Source organism: Giraffa tippelskirchi, chromosome 7 (genome assembly GCF_054371585.1).
Source record: "Giraffa tippelskirchi isolate mGirTip1 chromosome 7, T2T-mGirTip1v1.2.pri, whole genome shotgun sequence".
In the NCBI taxonomy this organism is placed as follows: Eukaryota; Metazoa; Chordata; class Mammalia; order Artiodactyla; family Giraffidae; genus Giraffa; species Giraffa tippelskirchi.
In genome coordinates, this window is record NC_137281.1 from 133,216,344 (window position 1) to 133,232,727 (window position 16,384).

A 16,384-nucleotide genomic window follows, 5' to 3' on the forward strand; every position below is an offset into this window, starting at 1 on the left:
CTTTTAGTGATGCCTTCTCTGATTCTCTTGTAACACAGCAACTAATTTCCCAATCCAAATTTTCCCTATTTCCCTCACTCTGCTTTACTTTTCTTCATAATACTTATCCCCACAAGTGATTAGAGTTAACATAAAGCGCATGCTGATCCAGGCCCACCTGGAAGAATAACTTTGGAGTCTGACTCCTCATAGCACTGTTCTGTTAGAAAATTCAGAATTATGGTAAATGTAGAATGATGTATCTGCCTAGTCTACTGGGTGGGATGATACCTGAATTAGAGGAGCTGTGAGTTGATACAAAGTCTTTGGGCCTCATGATTAGAATAGCATTCAAACACTGGCGGCAAACTGAGCCTGCTGCTTTTGTGTGTCAAGGTGACTTACCTGTGCCATTCCTCTTATGCATAGCAGCTTTACACATCCCTTGTGGATGAGGTAGTGAAAGAAAGCTTATTATTATTTTGGTAGCTGGTGAGTCTCTCAATGAGACTATCCCATATCTTTCTATAAAGCTAATTAAACCTAAGAATAAAATTTGTGACACATGAGTCTGGCTGCCAATTCAAACCCATATCAACTGTTTTTAGTGCATTACCTGGCATATAATGGTTGTCTATTTTCAGCTTCTCCCACTAGAACATAAATAAACCCTATGAGAACTTTGCATTTTTGTCCACTATTCTACCGTTAACAACCTGAAGTAGTATCTGGTATCAAGTGTGCTGCTGTGCTGCGCTGTGCTTAGTCACTCAGCCATGTCCAGCTCCTTGTGACCCCATGGACTGTAGCCCTCCAGGCTCCTTTGTCCATGGGGATTCTCCAGGCAGGAATACTGGAGTGGGTTGCCATGCCCTCTTCCAGGGATATCCAGTATACTATATATGTAATATATATATATATATTTAAATGTTGAATAAATGAATTAATAAAGAGATAAAAGAAGAAAGAAAATGCAATGAAAAGTAAGCCCCAGCAAGATAAAAAGAAATCCAGGGACTTCCCTGGCAATCCAGTGGTTAAGACTCTGTCTTCCAATGCAGGGAGCTTGGGTTTGATCTCTGCTGGGGAAACTAAGGTCCCACATGCCTCAGGCTGTAGCCAAAAATGTTTTTAAAAAGAAGAAATACAGAAACTCCAGAAGGAAGACAAGAATATTCAACTATATCAAATGCTGTGAAGAGACTGAATATGATAATAAATATAAAATACTCATAATGTTTGATAATTGGTTGGTCATTAATACCAATTAATGTGAGAAGTGAAGTCACTCAGTCGTGTCCAACTCTTTGCGACCCCATGGACTGTATGTAAGCTACCACGCTCCTCCATCCATGGGATTTTCCAGGCAAGAGTACTGGAGTGGGTTGCCATTAATGTGAGTTGGACCATAAAGAAAGCTGAGCATCAAAGAATTGATGCTTTTGTACGTGGTGTTGGAGAAGATACTTGAGAGGCCCCTGGACTCCAAGGAGATCAAACTGGTCACTCCTAAAGGAAATCAGTCCTGAATATTCATTGGAAGGACTGATGCTGAAGCTGAAGCTCCAATACTTTGGCTACCTGATGAGAAGAACTGACTCATTGGAAAAGACCCTGATGCTGGGAAAGATTGAAGGCAGGAGAAGAAGGGGACGACAGAGGATGAGATGGTTGGATGGCATCACCAACTCGATGGACATGAGTTTGAGCAAGCTCTGGGAGTTAGTGATAGACAAGGAAGCCTGTGTGCTGCAGTCCATGGGGTCGCAAAGAGTCGGACAACAACTGAGTGACTGAGCTGACTGAACTGAAATCATTAATAATATTGGAAAAAGCAAGCTTTGGTAGAGTGAGAGAAGTGAGAGAATAAGATAAACTGCTAAAAATAATAATTAGTAAGTGATGCAGAAGTACCAGTAATTTTTAAAGAATATTAACTACGTGCCTAAGAAAATCAGAGACAAGCTAAACACAAATGGTGAAAGTTTTATATATAGCAAATTTCAAATCACTTACCAATTTCTTGTTGTGATGAGAGAGGATTTAAATTGCCTGAAGAATAATGTTCACTAAACTGAAAAATAATTTCCATTAAATATTACTCATGAAATCAATAGAAGTGTAGGTATAGCATTTATATTAGACTCCAAAGCCTAGTTCTTCTAATAAGCATAATTAGAGTAGACAAAATGGCAACATTCTATATAGAATATGATTGTAATTAAAAAGAGGTCTATCTTTAAAACTATCACTGACATATTAAAATAAGGCTTATTGATTTGACTCTGGCAATATATAAAATATAAATAGGCAATACATATTGTACCAAGATAGTTCCTACTTTGGAATATTAATATAAGCTAAAATTCTAATTACCTTTGTTTTATTGTAAAGGCCTTTTACAAATCAGGTTGTATTATATAATAAAATAATACAGTTTGATAGCTTCATGTCAGTTCAAATAAACTTTTGCTGCCAAAAGAATTTGTTTTCTTTATAAAATGGGCTTTTCAAAAACTATGATCATTAAATATAGTTTTCTGTTCTCTTTTTTCCCCTCTTAACATTACATTGTGAGCATTTTTCCATGTAACTATTCTTCTAAAACTTTATTCCTTTTATGGCATTTTAGTATTCCTCTATATGGACATAACATATAGTTTCAATCATTCTTCTGTTTAAACATTTAGATTGTTTCTATTTCTTTTTCTAATATAAATCACACTTGAATAAATATTATTATGCAGATTTATATACTTTGACAATAAATAAGGAAGGCTGTTTTTCCCAGAGATTTTTTTAAGTCACTTGAATTTCTTTGTCAGTGAATTACCTATTCACCAAATGGACTTTATCCATATCTCTATTGAGGCAGTAATTTTCTTTCTGGTACATATAAGCTCTTTACATAATAAAGATCTTAATTCTTTGTCATATTATTGCAAATATTTTATATCACATCATTGCTTTGCTTTTAAAACTTTTTGACATATAAAAATTTTGTATGTAATCAAACCAAAACCATTGTTATTTTCTTTTGCCTCTTCTTCCACTGTTTCATGCTTAGAGAATCCTTCTTCTTCCTAAGATCTGATAAATATTCACCTATATTTCTTCTGAAATATTTTTAACATTTTAAAATTTAATGCGTCTATAGCATCCTGGAGAAGGAAATGGCAAACCATTCCAGTATTCTTGCCTGGAGAATCCCATGGACAGAGGAGCCTTGGGGGCTACAGTCCATGGGGTCGCCAAGAGTCAGACACGACTGAGCGACTAAGCACATAGAATCTACTTGTGCACGTGTACAACAATGCCTAATTTATCCCTCCTAATTTGTGGCCCTATTCATACCACAGTCTAAATTCTTTTGTTTCAAGACACTGTCCATGCCATGGATCAATCAATCAATCCTTGTACCATGATTGCACTATTTTGATTGCTCAAAGGTTTTTGTTTTTTTTTTATAAATTTATTTATTTTAGTTGGGGGCTAATTACTTTACAATATTGTAATAGTTTTTGCCATACATTGACATGAATCAGCCATGGGTTTACATGTGTTCCCCTTCCTGGACCCCCCACCCACCTCCCTCCCCATCCCATCCCTCTGGGTCATCCCATTGCCCCGGCCCTGAGCCCTTGTCTCATGCATCGAACATGGAATGGTGTTCTGTTTCACATATGATAATATACATGTTTCAATGCTATTCTCCCAGAACGTCCCACCCTCACCTTCTCCCTCAGAGTCCATAAAATTGTTCCATGCATCTGTGTCTCTTATTCTGTCTCGCATATAGGGTTATCGTTACCATCTTTCAAATTCCATATATATGCATTAGTATACTGTATTGTTGTTTTTCTTTCTGGCTTACTTCACTCTGTATAATGGGCTCCAGTTTCATCCATCTACTCAAAGGTTTATAGGATATTTTAATATGTAGAAACTGAAGTTTCCCCTTACCAGTCTTCTATTTCAGAATACTGTCTTATCATTAAAATAAGTAGGAGCTATAATAATATCCTCTCTTTCATTCCTAATATAGGTAAATTGTCTAATCTTTTCCTTTATCAATCTAGTAAGTTTATAAATTGTTAGTTTTTTTCAAAGAACCAACTTTAGCTTTGCTAATATTCTCTATTGTTTGTTTTCTATTTCAATAACTTCTTATCTTTCTTATTTTTAATTGTACTTACTTTGGGTTTACCTTCTTTTTTTAGCTTTTCAAGGTAGAACTTTAGGTCACTGATGACAGATCTTTCTTCTTTTCTACTAATTATTTAAAGTTATTTTGTTCTGGTTTTGGCAGGAACCCACAGATTTTTATATGCTGAATGTTCATAACTCATTTGAAAATCTTTTCTAATGTATTCTTTGATCCATGGCATAAATATTCAGGAATTTCCTAATATCTTATTGATTTCTAATTTAATTTCACTGAGATCAGAGAAAATATTCTACATGATTTCTATCCTTTTCAATTTATTAAGAACCATTTAATAGCCCAGAATATGATCTATCTATCTTGGTGAATGTACCATCACCACTTGAAGAGAATAACTATGCTGCAGTTGTTGGATATGGAGTTCTACAAATGTCAATTAGGTCAACGGGGTTGATGGGGTTGTTTGGATTTTATGTAAGATATTTCTTGATTGTGTTGTCTAATTCTATCAATTGCTGAGAAAAGGGTGTTAAAAATCTCTAGCTAAACTTGTTTTTATCTATTTCTTTAATTCTGTCAGTTTTTGTTTCTACTACACATGGAGAGGAAAAGGTCAACTATTACCTGAAAATTTTTTCACTTTGAGAATATGTGAAGCTTGCTTAGAACTATAAAGCTAAACTAATTTTTAAACTGCCTTTAACTGCACTTCAAATCACTGCATCCTGAGATCCTGTTTTTATGAATAGAATCAATGTGAGACACTTGAAGTTAAAAGCATAAAGACAATGGGGGATCTTTTTTAAACTATCAATACCCAGAATCTTTTAAAAACTACCTCTGCAAATTGTGGTGGAAAAGTTGGACAGCCGCATAAATCAACAAACTTAGAACACACCTTCACGCCATACACAAAAATAAACTCAAAATGACTTAAAGACTTAAATATAAAACAAAACATCATAAAACTCCCAGAAGAGAACACAGGCAAAACAGTCTCTGACATAAATTGTACCTATGTTTTCTTAGGTCAGTCTCCCAAGGCAAAAGAAATAAAAACAAAAACAAACAAATGGGAACTAATCGAACTTACAAGCTTTTACACAACAAAGAAAACCATAAACAAAATGAAAAGACAACCTACATACTGGGAGAAAATATGTGCAAACGATACAACCAACAAGGCTTAATTTCTAAAACATACAGCTCATATAGCTCAACAACAAAAAAACAAGCAACCCAACCAAAAAAATGGGCAGAAAACCTAAACAGACGTTTCTCCTAAGAAGACACACAGTTGGCCAACAGGCACATGCAAAAAGATGCTTAATATCATTAATTATTAAGGAAATGCAAATCAAAACTATAATGAGGAATTATCTCACACCACTCAGAAGGGTCATCATTAAAAAGTCTACAAATAACAAATGCTAGAGAGGCTGTGGAGAAAAGGGAACCTCTTACACTGTTGGTGGGACTGTAAACTGATGTAGCCACAATGGAAAACAGTATAAAGGTTTCACAAAAAACTAAAAATAAAGTTGCCATACAATCTAGCAATTTCACTCCTGGGCATATACACAGACAAAATTGTAATTCAAAAAGATACATATACCCCTGTGTTCATAGTAGCACAACTTACAATAGCCAAGATGTGAAAATAGCCTAAATTTCCATTCACAGATGAATGGATAAAGATGTGTTATATATTATATATACAATGGAATATTACTCAACCATTAAAAAGAACTAAATGATGCCATTTGCAGCAACATGGATGGACCCAGAGATTATCATACTAAGCAAAGTCAGTCAGAAAGAGAAATATAAATGCCATATGGTATCATTTATATGTGGAATCTAAAAATACAATATAAATAAATGTATCTACAAAATAAAAACAGACACAGATATAGAGAACAGACTTGCAGTTGCCAAGGGTAGATGGGAAGGGGAGGGAAGGATTGGGAGTTTGGGATTAGCAGAGGCAAACTTTTATATATAGTATGGATAAACAACAAGGTCTGACTGTATAGCATAGGGAACTATATTCAATATCCGGGGACAAAACATAGTGGAAAAGAATATGAAAAGGAATATATATATATAACTGAATCACTTTGTATAGCAAAAATCAACAGCAGAAATTAACATAACAGTGTAAATCAATTATACTTCAATAAAATTTTTAAAAAGATAAATTGTCTCTGTTTTGTACTCTGCTTCAAGAAAGTTTGATATTAAAGAATTAAACTTTTTGAGGTCCTAGTGAACAATATTTTAGAAATAAAACTTGAGATTCTCATATTACCTGATGTGATGAGATTTCTGAATCAAATAAATTCAATCCAGGGGATCGAGAAGTATAACTCATTAAAAAAGAAAATCCAGGGGAGTCCTTTTGTGTTCGACTCTCAGTAGCCGTATTTCTATCTCTGATACAGAGAAATAAGAAATCATCAAATTGTTAAATACATATTATCAAATATTGCAGACTAGTAAGCACCATAGGTGCTATGTCATAAAGGCAATTAGCATAGCAGGAAAAAGGAGGAAGTAGCTATTGAAGTTATCAAAGCTATGGAGAAGAAAACCTATGGTTTGGGTGGAGAATAATATTAAATAAAGTAAAATGCAAAGAAATAGAGGAAAACAATAGAATGGGAAAGACTAGAGATTTCTTCAAGAAAATTAGAGATTCCAAGGGAACATTTCATGCAAAGATGGGCTCAATAAAGGACAGAAATAGTAGGCACCTAACAGAAGCAGAAGATATTAAAAAGAGGAGGAAGAATACACCGAAGAACAGTACAAAAAAGATCTTCACGACCCAGATAATCACGATGGTGTGATCACTCACCTAGAGCCAGACATCCTGGAACGTGAAGTCAAGTGGGTGTTAGGAAGCATCACTACAAACAAAGCTAGTGGAGGTGATGGAATTCCAGTTGAGCTATTTCAAATCCTGAAAGATGATGCTGTGAAAGTGCTGCACTCAATATGCCAGCAAATTGTGAAAACTCAGCAGTGGCCACAGGACTGGAAAAGGTCAGTTTTCATTCCAATCCCAAAGAAGGCAATGCCAAAGAATGCTCAAACTACCGCACAATTACACTCATCTCACACACTAGTAAAGTAATGTTCAAAATTCTCCCAGCCAGGCTTCAGCAATACGTGAACCATGAACTTCCAGATGTTCAAGCTGGTTTTAGAAAAGGGAGAGGAACCAGAGATCAAATTGCCAACATCTGCTGGATCATCGGATGTTGATCAAAAGCAAGAGAGTTCCAGAAAAACATCTATTTCTGCTTTATCGACTATGCCAAAGCCTTTGACTGTGTGGATCACAATAAACTGTGGAAAATTCTGAAAGAGATGGGAATACCAGACCACCTGACCTGCCTCTTGAGAAACCTGTATGCAGGTCAGGAAGCAACAGTTAGAACTGGACATGGAACAACAGACTGGTTCCAAATAGGAAAAGGAGTATGTCAAGTATATTGTCACCCTACTTATTTAACTTTTTCTTTGTAGAGCGTATCATGAGAAACGCTGGGCTGGAATAAGCACAAGTTGGAATCAAGATTGCCAGGAGAAATATCAATAACCTCAGATATGTAGATGACACCACCCTTATGACAGAAAGTAAAGAAGAACTAAAGGGCCTCTTGATGAAAGTGAAAGTGGAGAGTGAAAAAGTTGGCTTAAAGCTCAGTATTCAGAAAACTAAGATCATGGCATCCGGTCCCATTACTTCATGGGAAATAGATGGGGAAACAGTGGAAACAGTGTCAGACTTTATTTTGGGGGGCTCCAATATCACTGCATATGGCGATTTCAGCCATGAAATTAAAAGACGCTTACTCCTTGGAAGGAAAGTTATGACCAACCTAGACAGCATATTAAAAAGCAGAGACATTACTTTGCCAACAAAGGTCCGTCTAGTCAAGGCTATGGTTTTTCTAGTGGTCATGTATGGATGTGAGAGTTGGACTATAAAGAAAGCTGAGCCCTGAAGAATTGATGCTTTTGAACTGTGGTGTTGGAGAAGACTCTTGAGAGTCCCTTGGACTGCAAGGAGATCCAACCAGTTCATCCTAAAGGAGATCAGTCCTGGGTGTTCATTGGAAGGACTGATGTTGAAGCTGAAACTCCAATACTTTGGCCACCTGATGTGAAGAGCTGACTCATTTGAAAAGACTCTGATGCTGGGAAAGATTGAGGGCAGGGGGAGAAGGGGACAACAGAGGATGAGATGGTTGGATGGCATCACCAACTCAGTGGACATGGGTTTAGGTAGGCTCCAGGAGTTGGTGATGGACAGAGAGGCCTGGCGTGCTGCGGTTCATGGGGCTGCAAAGAGTCGGACGTGACTGAGCGACTGAAGTGAACTGAACTGAATCAATTATGAAATGATAATAAATAATTCTTTCTAAGCATATACCGTCAGGCTCTATTCTATGTATTTCCATCATCATTAATTTACTTACTCCTTAAATAACCCTCTGAGACAGCTACCATTACTATCACCTTCATTTCATAGAAGAGGATTTTGCAGCATAGAAAGATTAAATGATTTGCTTGAAAGAATATAAGTGCCAGAGTCGGGATCTGAATGCAGCAACACAGACTCAAAGTCCATGTTCTTAAATTTGATGCCAAACTGTCCCCAAGATCTTGAAAGCAGTCTCAAAATTTTAGTCTTAATGAGAAGCCAGCCATGACAGATTGTTTCATAAGGGAGTTAAGTTATAAAATGATTTGGGAAAAATAGTTAGACAAGTCAGTATGTAATACAGTGGTTAAAACCATAAATTCTAGAGGCAGAAATGCCTGGGTTGAAATCTCAACTCTATCACTGATGAGTTGCAGCATCTGTGATTCTGTTTCTTCATCTATAAAATAAGGATAATAATGTACTTACATCTCACAAAGCTGTTGTGAATATGAAAGGAACAATACTTATAAAATGCTTACACTCAAATTCACTTAATAGTGCTATTAAGCATTAAATAATAGAAGTCTGAAGATACCTTCATAACTATCTCCATGACTGTTAATGAGTCACTTTACAGATTGGTTTTCTCATCCATAAAGAGAGGTTTTAGTATACGATCACTACACCCTTTAACAGTTCCCAGATTTGAAGATAAATTCCATTTTGAACATCCTGTGTTTGAGTCAACAGCATAACATTTATACATAAAAATCTTACTAGCAATTTAAAATACAGAGTAGAACACAGGAGAGAGATTCCTGATGAAGTGAAATCTATTTGACACATATTTTAGAAGAATCCCAGGATTCAGCATCAAAGAAAAGATTGAACTAAACAAAAAGCTTAAATATAGCATTTGTTTTTTGGCTGTAAACTACACATCTATGGTTTCCAAAGTTAAATAATGATGTTAGAGCTATTTATGCCAACCAAAGTTACATAAATAATGGCAGTTTTTGTTTAAGACACTACAACATTAAGGCAAAATGACTGCTGGAATATTATTCAATGATGTCCACAATCTACCAAATGTGATAGTAACTTTTTAGCTTGACATTTTAATATTTTCCATACATCTTTTATTCTTCTGAAAATCTTAAATCTTATAATAGTGAACTTGATAGGTACTCAGGATCCATGCCACCTTCAGCTAAACATTTCAGGGAAAATGGGGAAGAAGGTCTATGAAATGAGATGGCAGACTGGTAGGTATATAAGAGTTCATTATATTAATCTCTCTCCTTTGTATATTTGAAATATTCCATAACAGAAAACTTTTTAAAGTTAGAAGTATTAAGCATTTTACTATTCCTATCAATTATTTACATAATTCAAAATATATAGGTTCTTTCATTATAATAATTAATTAAAATCTTACATTTCAAATGAGGGGGTTTTAGGTAATTTCTCCACAGAGTCAGGTGTTTTTACATCTTCAGGAGTTCTTAAAAATAGAGGAATTTCAGGAGTTGGTGGAAAAATCCCAGCCCTTTCTTCTAATTCCTCACTATTACTTTCTATTGGCTTCCCAAAATGTTCTGCATATGTAATCTGCAAATTCAAAGTAACAGAAAACTATAAAAAGGAATATCATTGCATTAATAAACTCACATACATAAAAATATGTGAGGTTAAAAACATCTATATTAACATATGATGTTATCACTTCATAAATAAAATAAGTGAAATAAGAATAATTAGTGAAAGTGATACCAAAATATATCTGTCAGCAAACAGGAGAATAATTATTTTCAATTTTCTAATTTTTTTCTTCCCAGCTCTATCTCACCTATCCCTACCTGAAAAAATTAACTCATAACCAGGAAATACTCAGATTGATGAAGAAAAATGGTTAGAAATAATTTTCCTTTCAAAATTTCCACCTTGTGCTCTGGGTCAAGATTTGTATACCTCCTTGAAAGAAAAGGGCAATCTTATTCTCATTGGCTATATTTTTTGCATTTTTTGCCCTTATAAATTCATTATACTAGTTTCCCTACAAAACTGAGAACTTGAATACTAACTCCCCTTTATATCATTTGGTAAGCTAGGAATATGATTTCTCAAATGTTTGTTACCAAATCCCATTTGGAAACAATTTATTTGCATCCCTAAGTCCGATGCTGTAAAGAGCAATATTGCATAGGAACCTGGAATGTTAGGTCCATGAATCAAGGCAAATTGGAAGTGGTCAAACAGGAGATGGCAAGAGTGAACATCGACATTCTAGGAATCAGCGAACTAAGATAGACTGGAATGGGTGAATTTAACTCAGATGACCATTATATCTACTACTGTGGGCAAGAATCCCTTAGAAGAAATGGAGTAGCCATCATGGTCAACAAAAGAGTCCAAAAGGCAGCACTTGGATGCAATCTCAAAAACGATAGAATGATCTCTGTTTCCAAGGCAAACCATTCAATATCACAGTAATCCAAGTCTATGCCCTGACCAGTAATGCCGAAGAAGCTGAAGTTGAATGGTTCTATGAAGACCTACAAGACCTTCTAGAACTAACACCCAAAAAAGATGTCCTTTTTATTATAGGGGACTGGAATGCAAAAGTAGGAAGTCAAGAAACACCTGGTGTAACAGGCAAGTTTGGCCTTGGAGTACAGAATGAAGCAGGGCAAAGGCTAATAGAGTTTTGCCAAGAGAACACACTGGTAATAGCAAACACCTTCTTCCAACAACACAAGAGAAGACTCTACACATGGACATCACCAGATGGTCAACACCGAAATCAGATTGATTATGTTCTCTGCAGCCAAAGATGGAGAAGCTCTATACAGTCAGCAAAAACAAGACCAGGAGCAGACTGTGGCTCAGATCATGAACTGCTTATTGTCAAATTCAGACTTAAATTGAAGAAAGTAGGGACAACCACTAGTCCATTCAGGTATGACCTAGATCAAATCCCTTATGAGTATACAGCAGAAGTGACAAATAGATTTAAGGGACTAGATCTGATAGACAGAGTGCCTGATGAACTATGGACAGAGGTTCGTGACACTGTACAGGAGACAGGGATCAAGACAATCCCCATGGAAAAGAAATGCAAAAAAGCAAAATGGCTGTCTGAGGAGGCCTTACAGATAGCTGGGAAGAGAAGAGAAGTGAAAAGCAGAGGAGAAAAGGAAAGATATACCCATCTGAATGCAGAGTTCCAAAGAATAGCAAGGAGAGATAACAAAGCCTTCCTCAGCGATCAATGCAAAGAAATAGACGAAAACAACAGATTGGGAAAGACTAGAGATCTCTTCAAAAAAATTAGAGATACCAAAGGGACATTTCATGCAAAGATAGGCTCAATAAAGGACAGAAATGGTATGGACCTAACAGAAGCAGAAGATATTAAGAAGAGGTGGCAAGAATACACAGAAGAACTGTACAAAAAAGATCTTCACGACCCAGAGAATCACGATGGTGTGATCACTCACCTAGAGCCAGACATCCTGGAACGTGAAGTCAAGTGGGTGTTAGGAAGCATCACTACAAACAAAGCTAGTGGAGGTGATGGAATTCCAGTTGAGCTATTTCAAATCCTGAAAGATGATGCTGTGAAAGTGCTGCACTCAATATGCCAGCAAATTGGGAAAACTCAGCAGTGGCCACAGGACTGGAAAAGGTCAGTTTTCATTCCAATCCCAAAGAAGGCAATGCCAAAGAATGCTCAAACTACCACACAATTGCACTCATCTCACATGCTAGTAAAGTAATGCTCAAAATTCTCCAAGACAGGCTTCAGCAATACGTGAACTGTGAACTTCCAGATGTTCAAGTTGGTTTTAGAAAAGGCAGAGGAAACGGAGATCAAATTGCCAACATCCACTGGATCATCGAAAAAGCAAGAGAGTTCCAGAAAGACATCTATTTCTGCTTTATTGACTATGCCAAAGTCTTTTACTGTGTGGATCACAATGAACTATGGAAAATTCTGAAAGAGATGGGAATACCAGACCATCTGACTTGTCTCTTGAGAAACCTGTATGCAGGTCAGGAAGCAACAGTTAGAACTGGACATGGAACAACAGACTGGTTCCAATTAGGAAAAGGAGTACGTCAAGGCTGTATATTGTCACCCTGCTTATTTAACTTATATGCAGAGTACATCATGAGAAACGCTGGGCTGGAAGAAACACAAGCTGGAATCAAGGTTGCTGGGAGAAATACCAATAACCTCAGATATGCGGATGACACCACCCTTATGGCAGAGAGTGAAGAAGAACTAAAGAGCCTCTTGATGAAAGTGAAAGAGGAGAGTGAAAAAGTTGGCTTAAAGCTCAACGTTCAGAAAACTAAGATCATGGCATCTGGTCCCATCACTTCATGGGAAATAGATGGGGAAACAGTGGAAACAGTGTCAGACTTTATTTTGGGGGGCTCCAAAATCACTGCTGATGGTGACTGCAGCCATGAAATTAAAAGATGCTTACTCCTTGGAAGGAAGGTTATGGCCAACCTAGATGGCATATTTAAAAGCAGCGACACTACTTTGCCACCAAAAGTCCGTCTAGTCAAGGCTGTGGTTTTTCCAGTGGTCATGTATGGATGTGAGAGTTGGACGGTGAAGAAAGCTGAGCGCCGCAGAATGGATGCTTTTGAACTGTGGTATTGAAGAAGACTCTTGGGAGTCCCTTGGTCTGCAAGGAGATCCAACTAGTCCATCCTAAAGGAGATCAGTCCTGGGTGTTCATTGGAAGGAGTGATGTTGAAGCTGAAACTCCAATACTTTGGCCACCTCATGCGAAGAGTTGACTCATTGGAAAAGACCCTAATGCTGGGTAGGATTGGTGGCAGGAGGAGAAGGGGATGACAGAGGATGAGATGGTTGGATGGCATCACCGACTTGATGGACATGGGTTTGGGTGGACTCTGGGAGTTGGTGATGGACAGAGAGGCCTGGCGTGCTGCAATTCATGGGGTCGCAAAGAGTCAGACACGACTGAGTGACTGAACTGAACTCCAGCAAAAAAATCTAAGTGTGTTTTTTACCTGTATTTCTTTAGTAGAATACTACTGTTGTTTCTCTTGTTTTATCCCTTAGTAGCTACAGTACACTGCCTACACCTATAATCACTAAAGCTATCTACTATTAAAAAATATTTTGAAGATATTTTTGTGGCAGCCTTGGCTAATAATTCAATCTTACCAAACAAAATTTCTTCTTCAGTTATAATTTAGTTGTTGTCGTATCACTGCTGCTGCTGCTGCTAAGTCTCTTCAGTCATGCCCGACTCTGTGCGACCCCATAGATGGCAGCCCACCAGGCTCCACCATCCCTGGGATTCTCCAGGCAAGAACACTGGAGTGGGTTGCCATTTCCTTCTCCAATGCACAAAAGTGAAAAGTGAAAGTGAAGTTGCTCAGTCGTGTCTGACTCGTAACGACCCCATGGACTGTAGCCTACCAGGCTCCTTCATCCATGGGATTTTCCAGGCAAGAGTACTGGAGTGGGGTGCCGTTGCCTTCTCTGATCACTATATATAGTCAATTATTAATGACAATTTTTTAAATATTTCATGTAAACTTTTTGTGGTTTCACTTTTAAATCTATAACTCCTCCAAGGACTAGAATCTGTAACATCACAGCAACTTGATTACTAAGCTAATAACATCCAGACCTCACATAAAGAAGCTTCATTATCCCAAATCTGAAATTAAAATGAAGACAATATTTGAATTAGAATACTCTGCTTAGAAATTAAAAACAAAACATTTGACTTACTTGTGAAGGACATTTTGATTCTTGCAATTGTCTTACTGTCCCTTTATCTCCACACTCAGCATCTGTTTGTTATATGAGAACAAACTATTTTTGCTTTTTGAAATTTAATTGTAAATAAAACAAATTAAACCATATGAAACTGCCAATATTTAACTGCTCTTGGTCTATAAAAATGGAAATTTTAGATACTTCAATCTAATATGTAAAGATAAGAGAATAAAACCTACATGAACAGTTTAACAAAATTATAAAGAGAACACCCCATGTAACTGCCACCTTGGTAAAGAAACAGAACATTATGAGTTCTCCAAAAGGCCCCATATTCCCCATAGCCTCCTTCTCAGTGGTAAACACCATCCTGACTTCTGTGATAATCATTACCCTAATTTGCTTTATCAGTTTATCACCTAAGCAATATACTTTTTCCTGTTTTAAAATGTTATATGATGAAATAATAATGTATGCGCTCTTTATCATGCTTTTTTTGGTTTAGTACACTCTTATGAGATTCATCTATATTGTTGCATATAGGCATAGCCTGCTTATTTTTATAGGTGTAAAGTATTCCATTATACAAACACAACACAATGTAACACACTCTATCCATTCAACCACAGATGGACATTTGGGGTGTTTCTGTTATGAGGCTATTACAAACAATGATTTTAACACTCTTCTACATGTATTACTTGTATGTATGTACTTGTATTTCTCTAGGTACATATCTAGGAGTGGAATTACAAAATATAGGGTATGTGTATCTTCCATTTTATCAGATGTTAAACTATTCTCCAATTTTAATTTTGAAACTATTCACCAATTTTTGTTGTGGCAACTGGCCATCCTGAGCTACTCTAGGGAATTATTCAATTCCACAGGACAAAATTATGAGTTCCAATTATAATTTAGTTATAATTCAATGAGTTATTTATAAATGACATATTAAAAGTTTCTACCAATAATTATGAGAGTTTTAATTGTCCTACATTCTCATCAACACTGAACATTGTCAGACCTTCCCAATTTTGCTAATCTGATGGAGGTATAAAGATATCTCATTGTGGGTTTATTTTTCAGTTTCCTATTTGCTGAACATTTTTTAAAGATGTTTATCTGCCACAAAAGTTTCTCTATTTGAAATGCCTATTCGTAATTATTTTGCACATGTTTCTAATTGGGTTGTCTGTAGTTTTCTTCTAGGTTTGTAGAAGTTTTTTACACATTTTTGGAAACTAGTCCTTTGACAGTTTTGTTTATTAAAAATATATTCTCTTGCCTCCCATTCTTTTTATAGTGTTTTTTGATTAACAGAAATTCTTAATTTTAATATAGCCAAATTTATCAATACTTCTTTTATGATTGGGTTTTAAGAAATTCTCTCCTATCTTGAACAGAAGTTTTCCTATTTGGTCATCTGAAAGCTTTATAGGTTTGCCTCTTGCATGAATCACACTACTACTTTCACCATATATTAACTTCTTCAAAAGATAGGCTTGGAGATTGTTGAAGAGAATCTTTCTTCTTCTAAGATAATTATATTCCTTGTTGAGTGTAGAGCCTCACCATATAGGCTCAATGGCAGCTAGGACTATGCCAGATACATACATTTCCCCATGTATCTGTATTAGGGGGTATATTGTTCCTAGAGATTATCCATTCCTCCCTGTCTAACACTCTGTAAGCTTAGCATATACAGAGGATTATAAACAGGTGAAATATATCACCTGGATAGATAAGTCATAATCCTTTTTCCAGAAGAAAGTAGGAGGAATATCCATCTAAGCATATTGTCTTGGTTGAATTCTATATTGAGAGTGAGAGGAATTGGCTTATAGTATATTATATGACCATTCAGGCTATGCATATATTTACTGCCAGAATGAATCATTTTTTAAAATTTCAAAATAAGTCAAGAAGAGATAAAGACTTTTATATAGCCTAATTACATGAAGCGTGAACTTCCAGATGTTCAAGCTGGTTTTAGAAAAGGCAGAGGAACCAGAGATCAAATTGC

The 16,384-nt window shown here is 36.3% G+C and overlaps 1 protein-coding gene across 26 annotated transcripts in view; it reads right to left on the bottom strand.

Annotated features, from left to right (window-relative positions):
- The window catches only part of C7H14orf39 (chromosome 7 C14orf39 homolog), a 53,985-nt gene that overhangs the window by 7,218 nt on the left and 30,383 nt on the right, over positions 1-16,384 (bottom strand). For 16 of the 26 annotated variants that reach the window (XM_081509770.1, XM_081509767.1, XM_081509763.1 and 13 more), the window contains 4 exons: positions 14,371-14,432; positions 10,021-10,193; positions 6,456-6,579; positions 1,996-2,053 (listed from right to left, as the gene is read on the bottom strand). In XM_081509770.1, the coding sequence (XP_081365896.1) occupies positions 1,996-2,053; positions 6,456-6,579; positions 10,021-10,193; positions 14,371-14,432 (417 nt within the window). Of the gene's footprint in view, positions 1-1,995; positions 2,054-6,455; positions 6,580-7,441; positions 7,450-10,020; positions 10,194-14,370; positions 14,433-16,384 lie in introns of all 26 variants that reach the window. The other 10 variants (XM_081509780.1, XM_081509777.1, XM_081509779.1 and 7 more) reach the window with 3 other exon arrangements.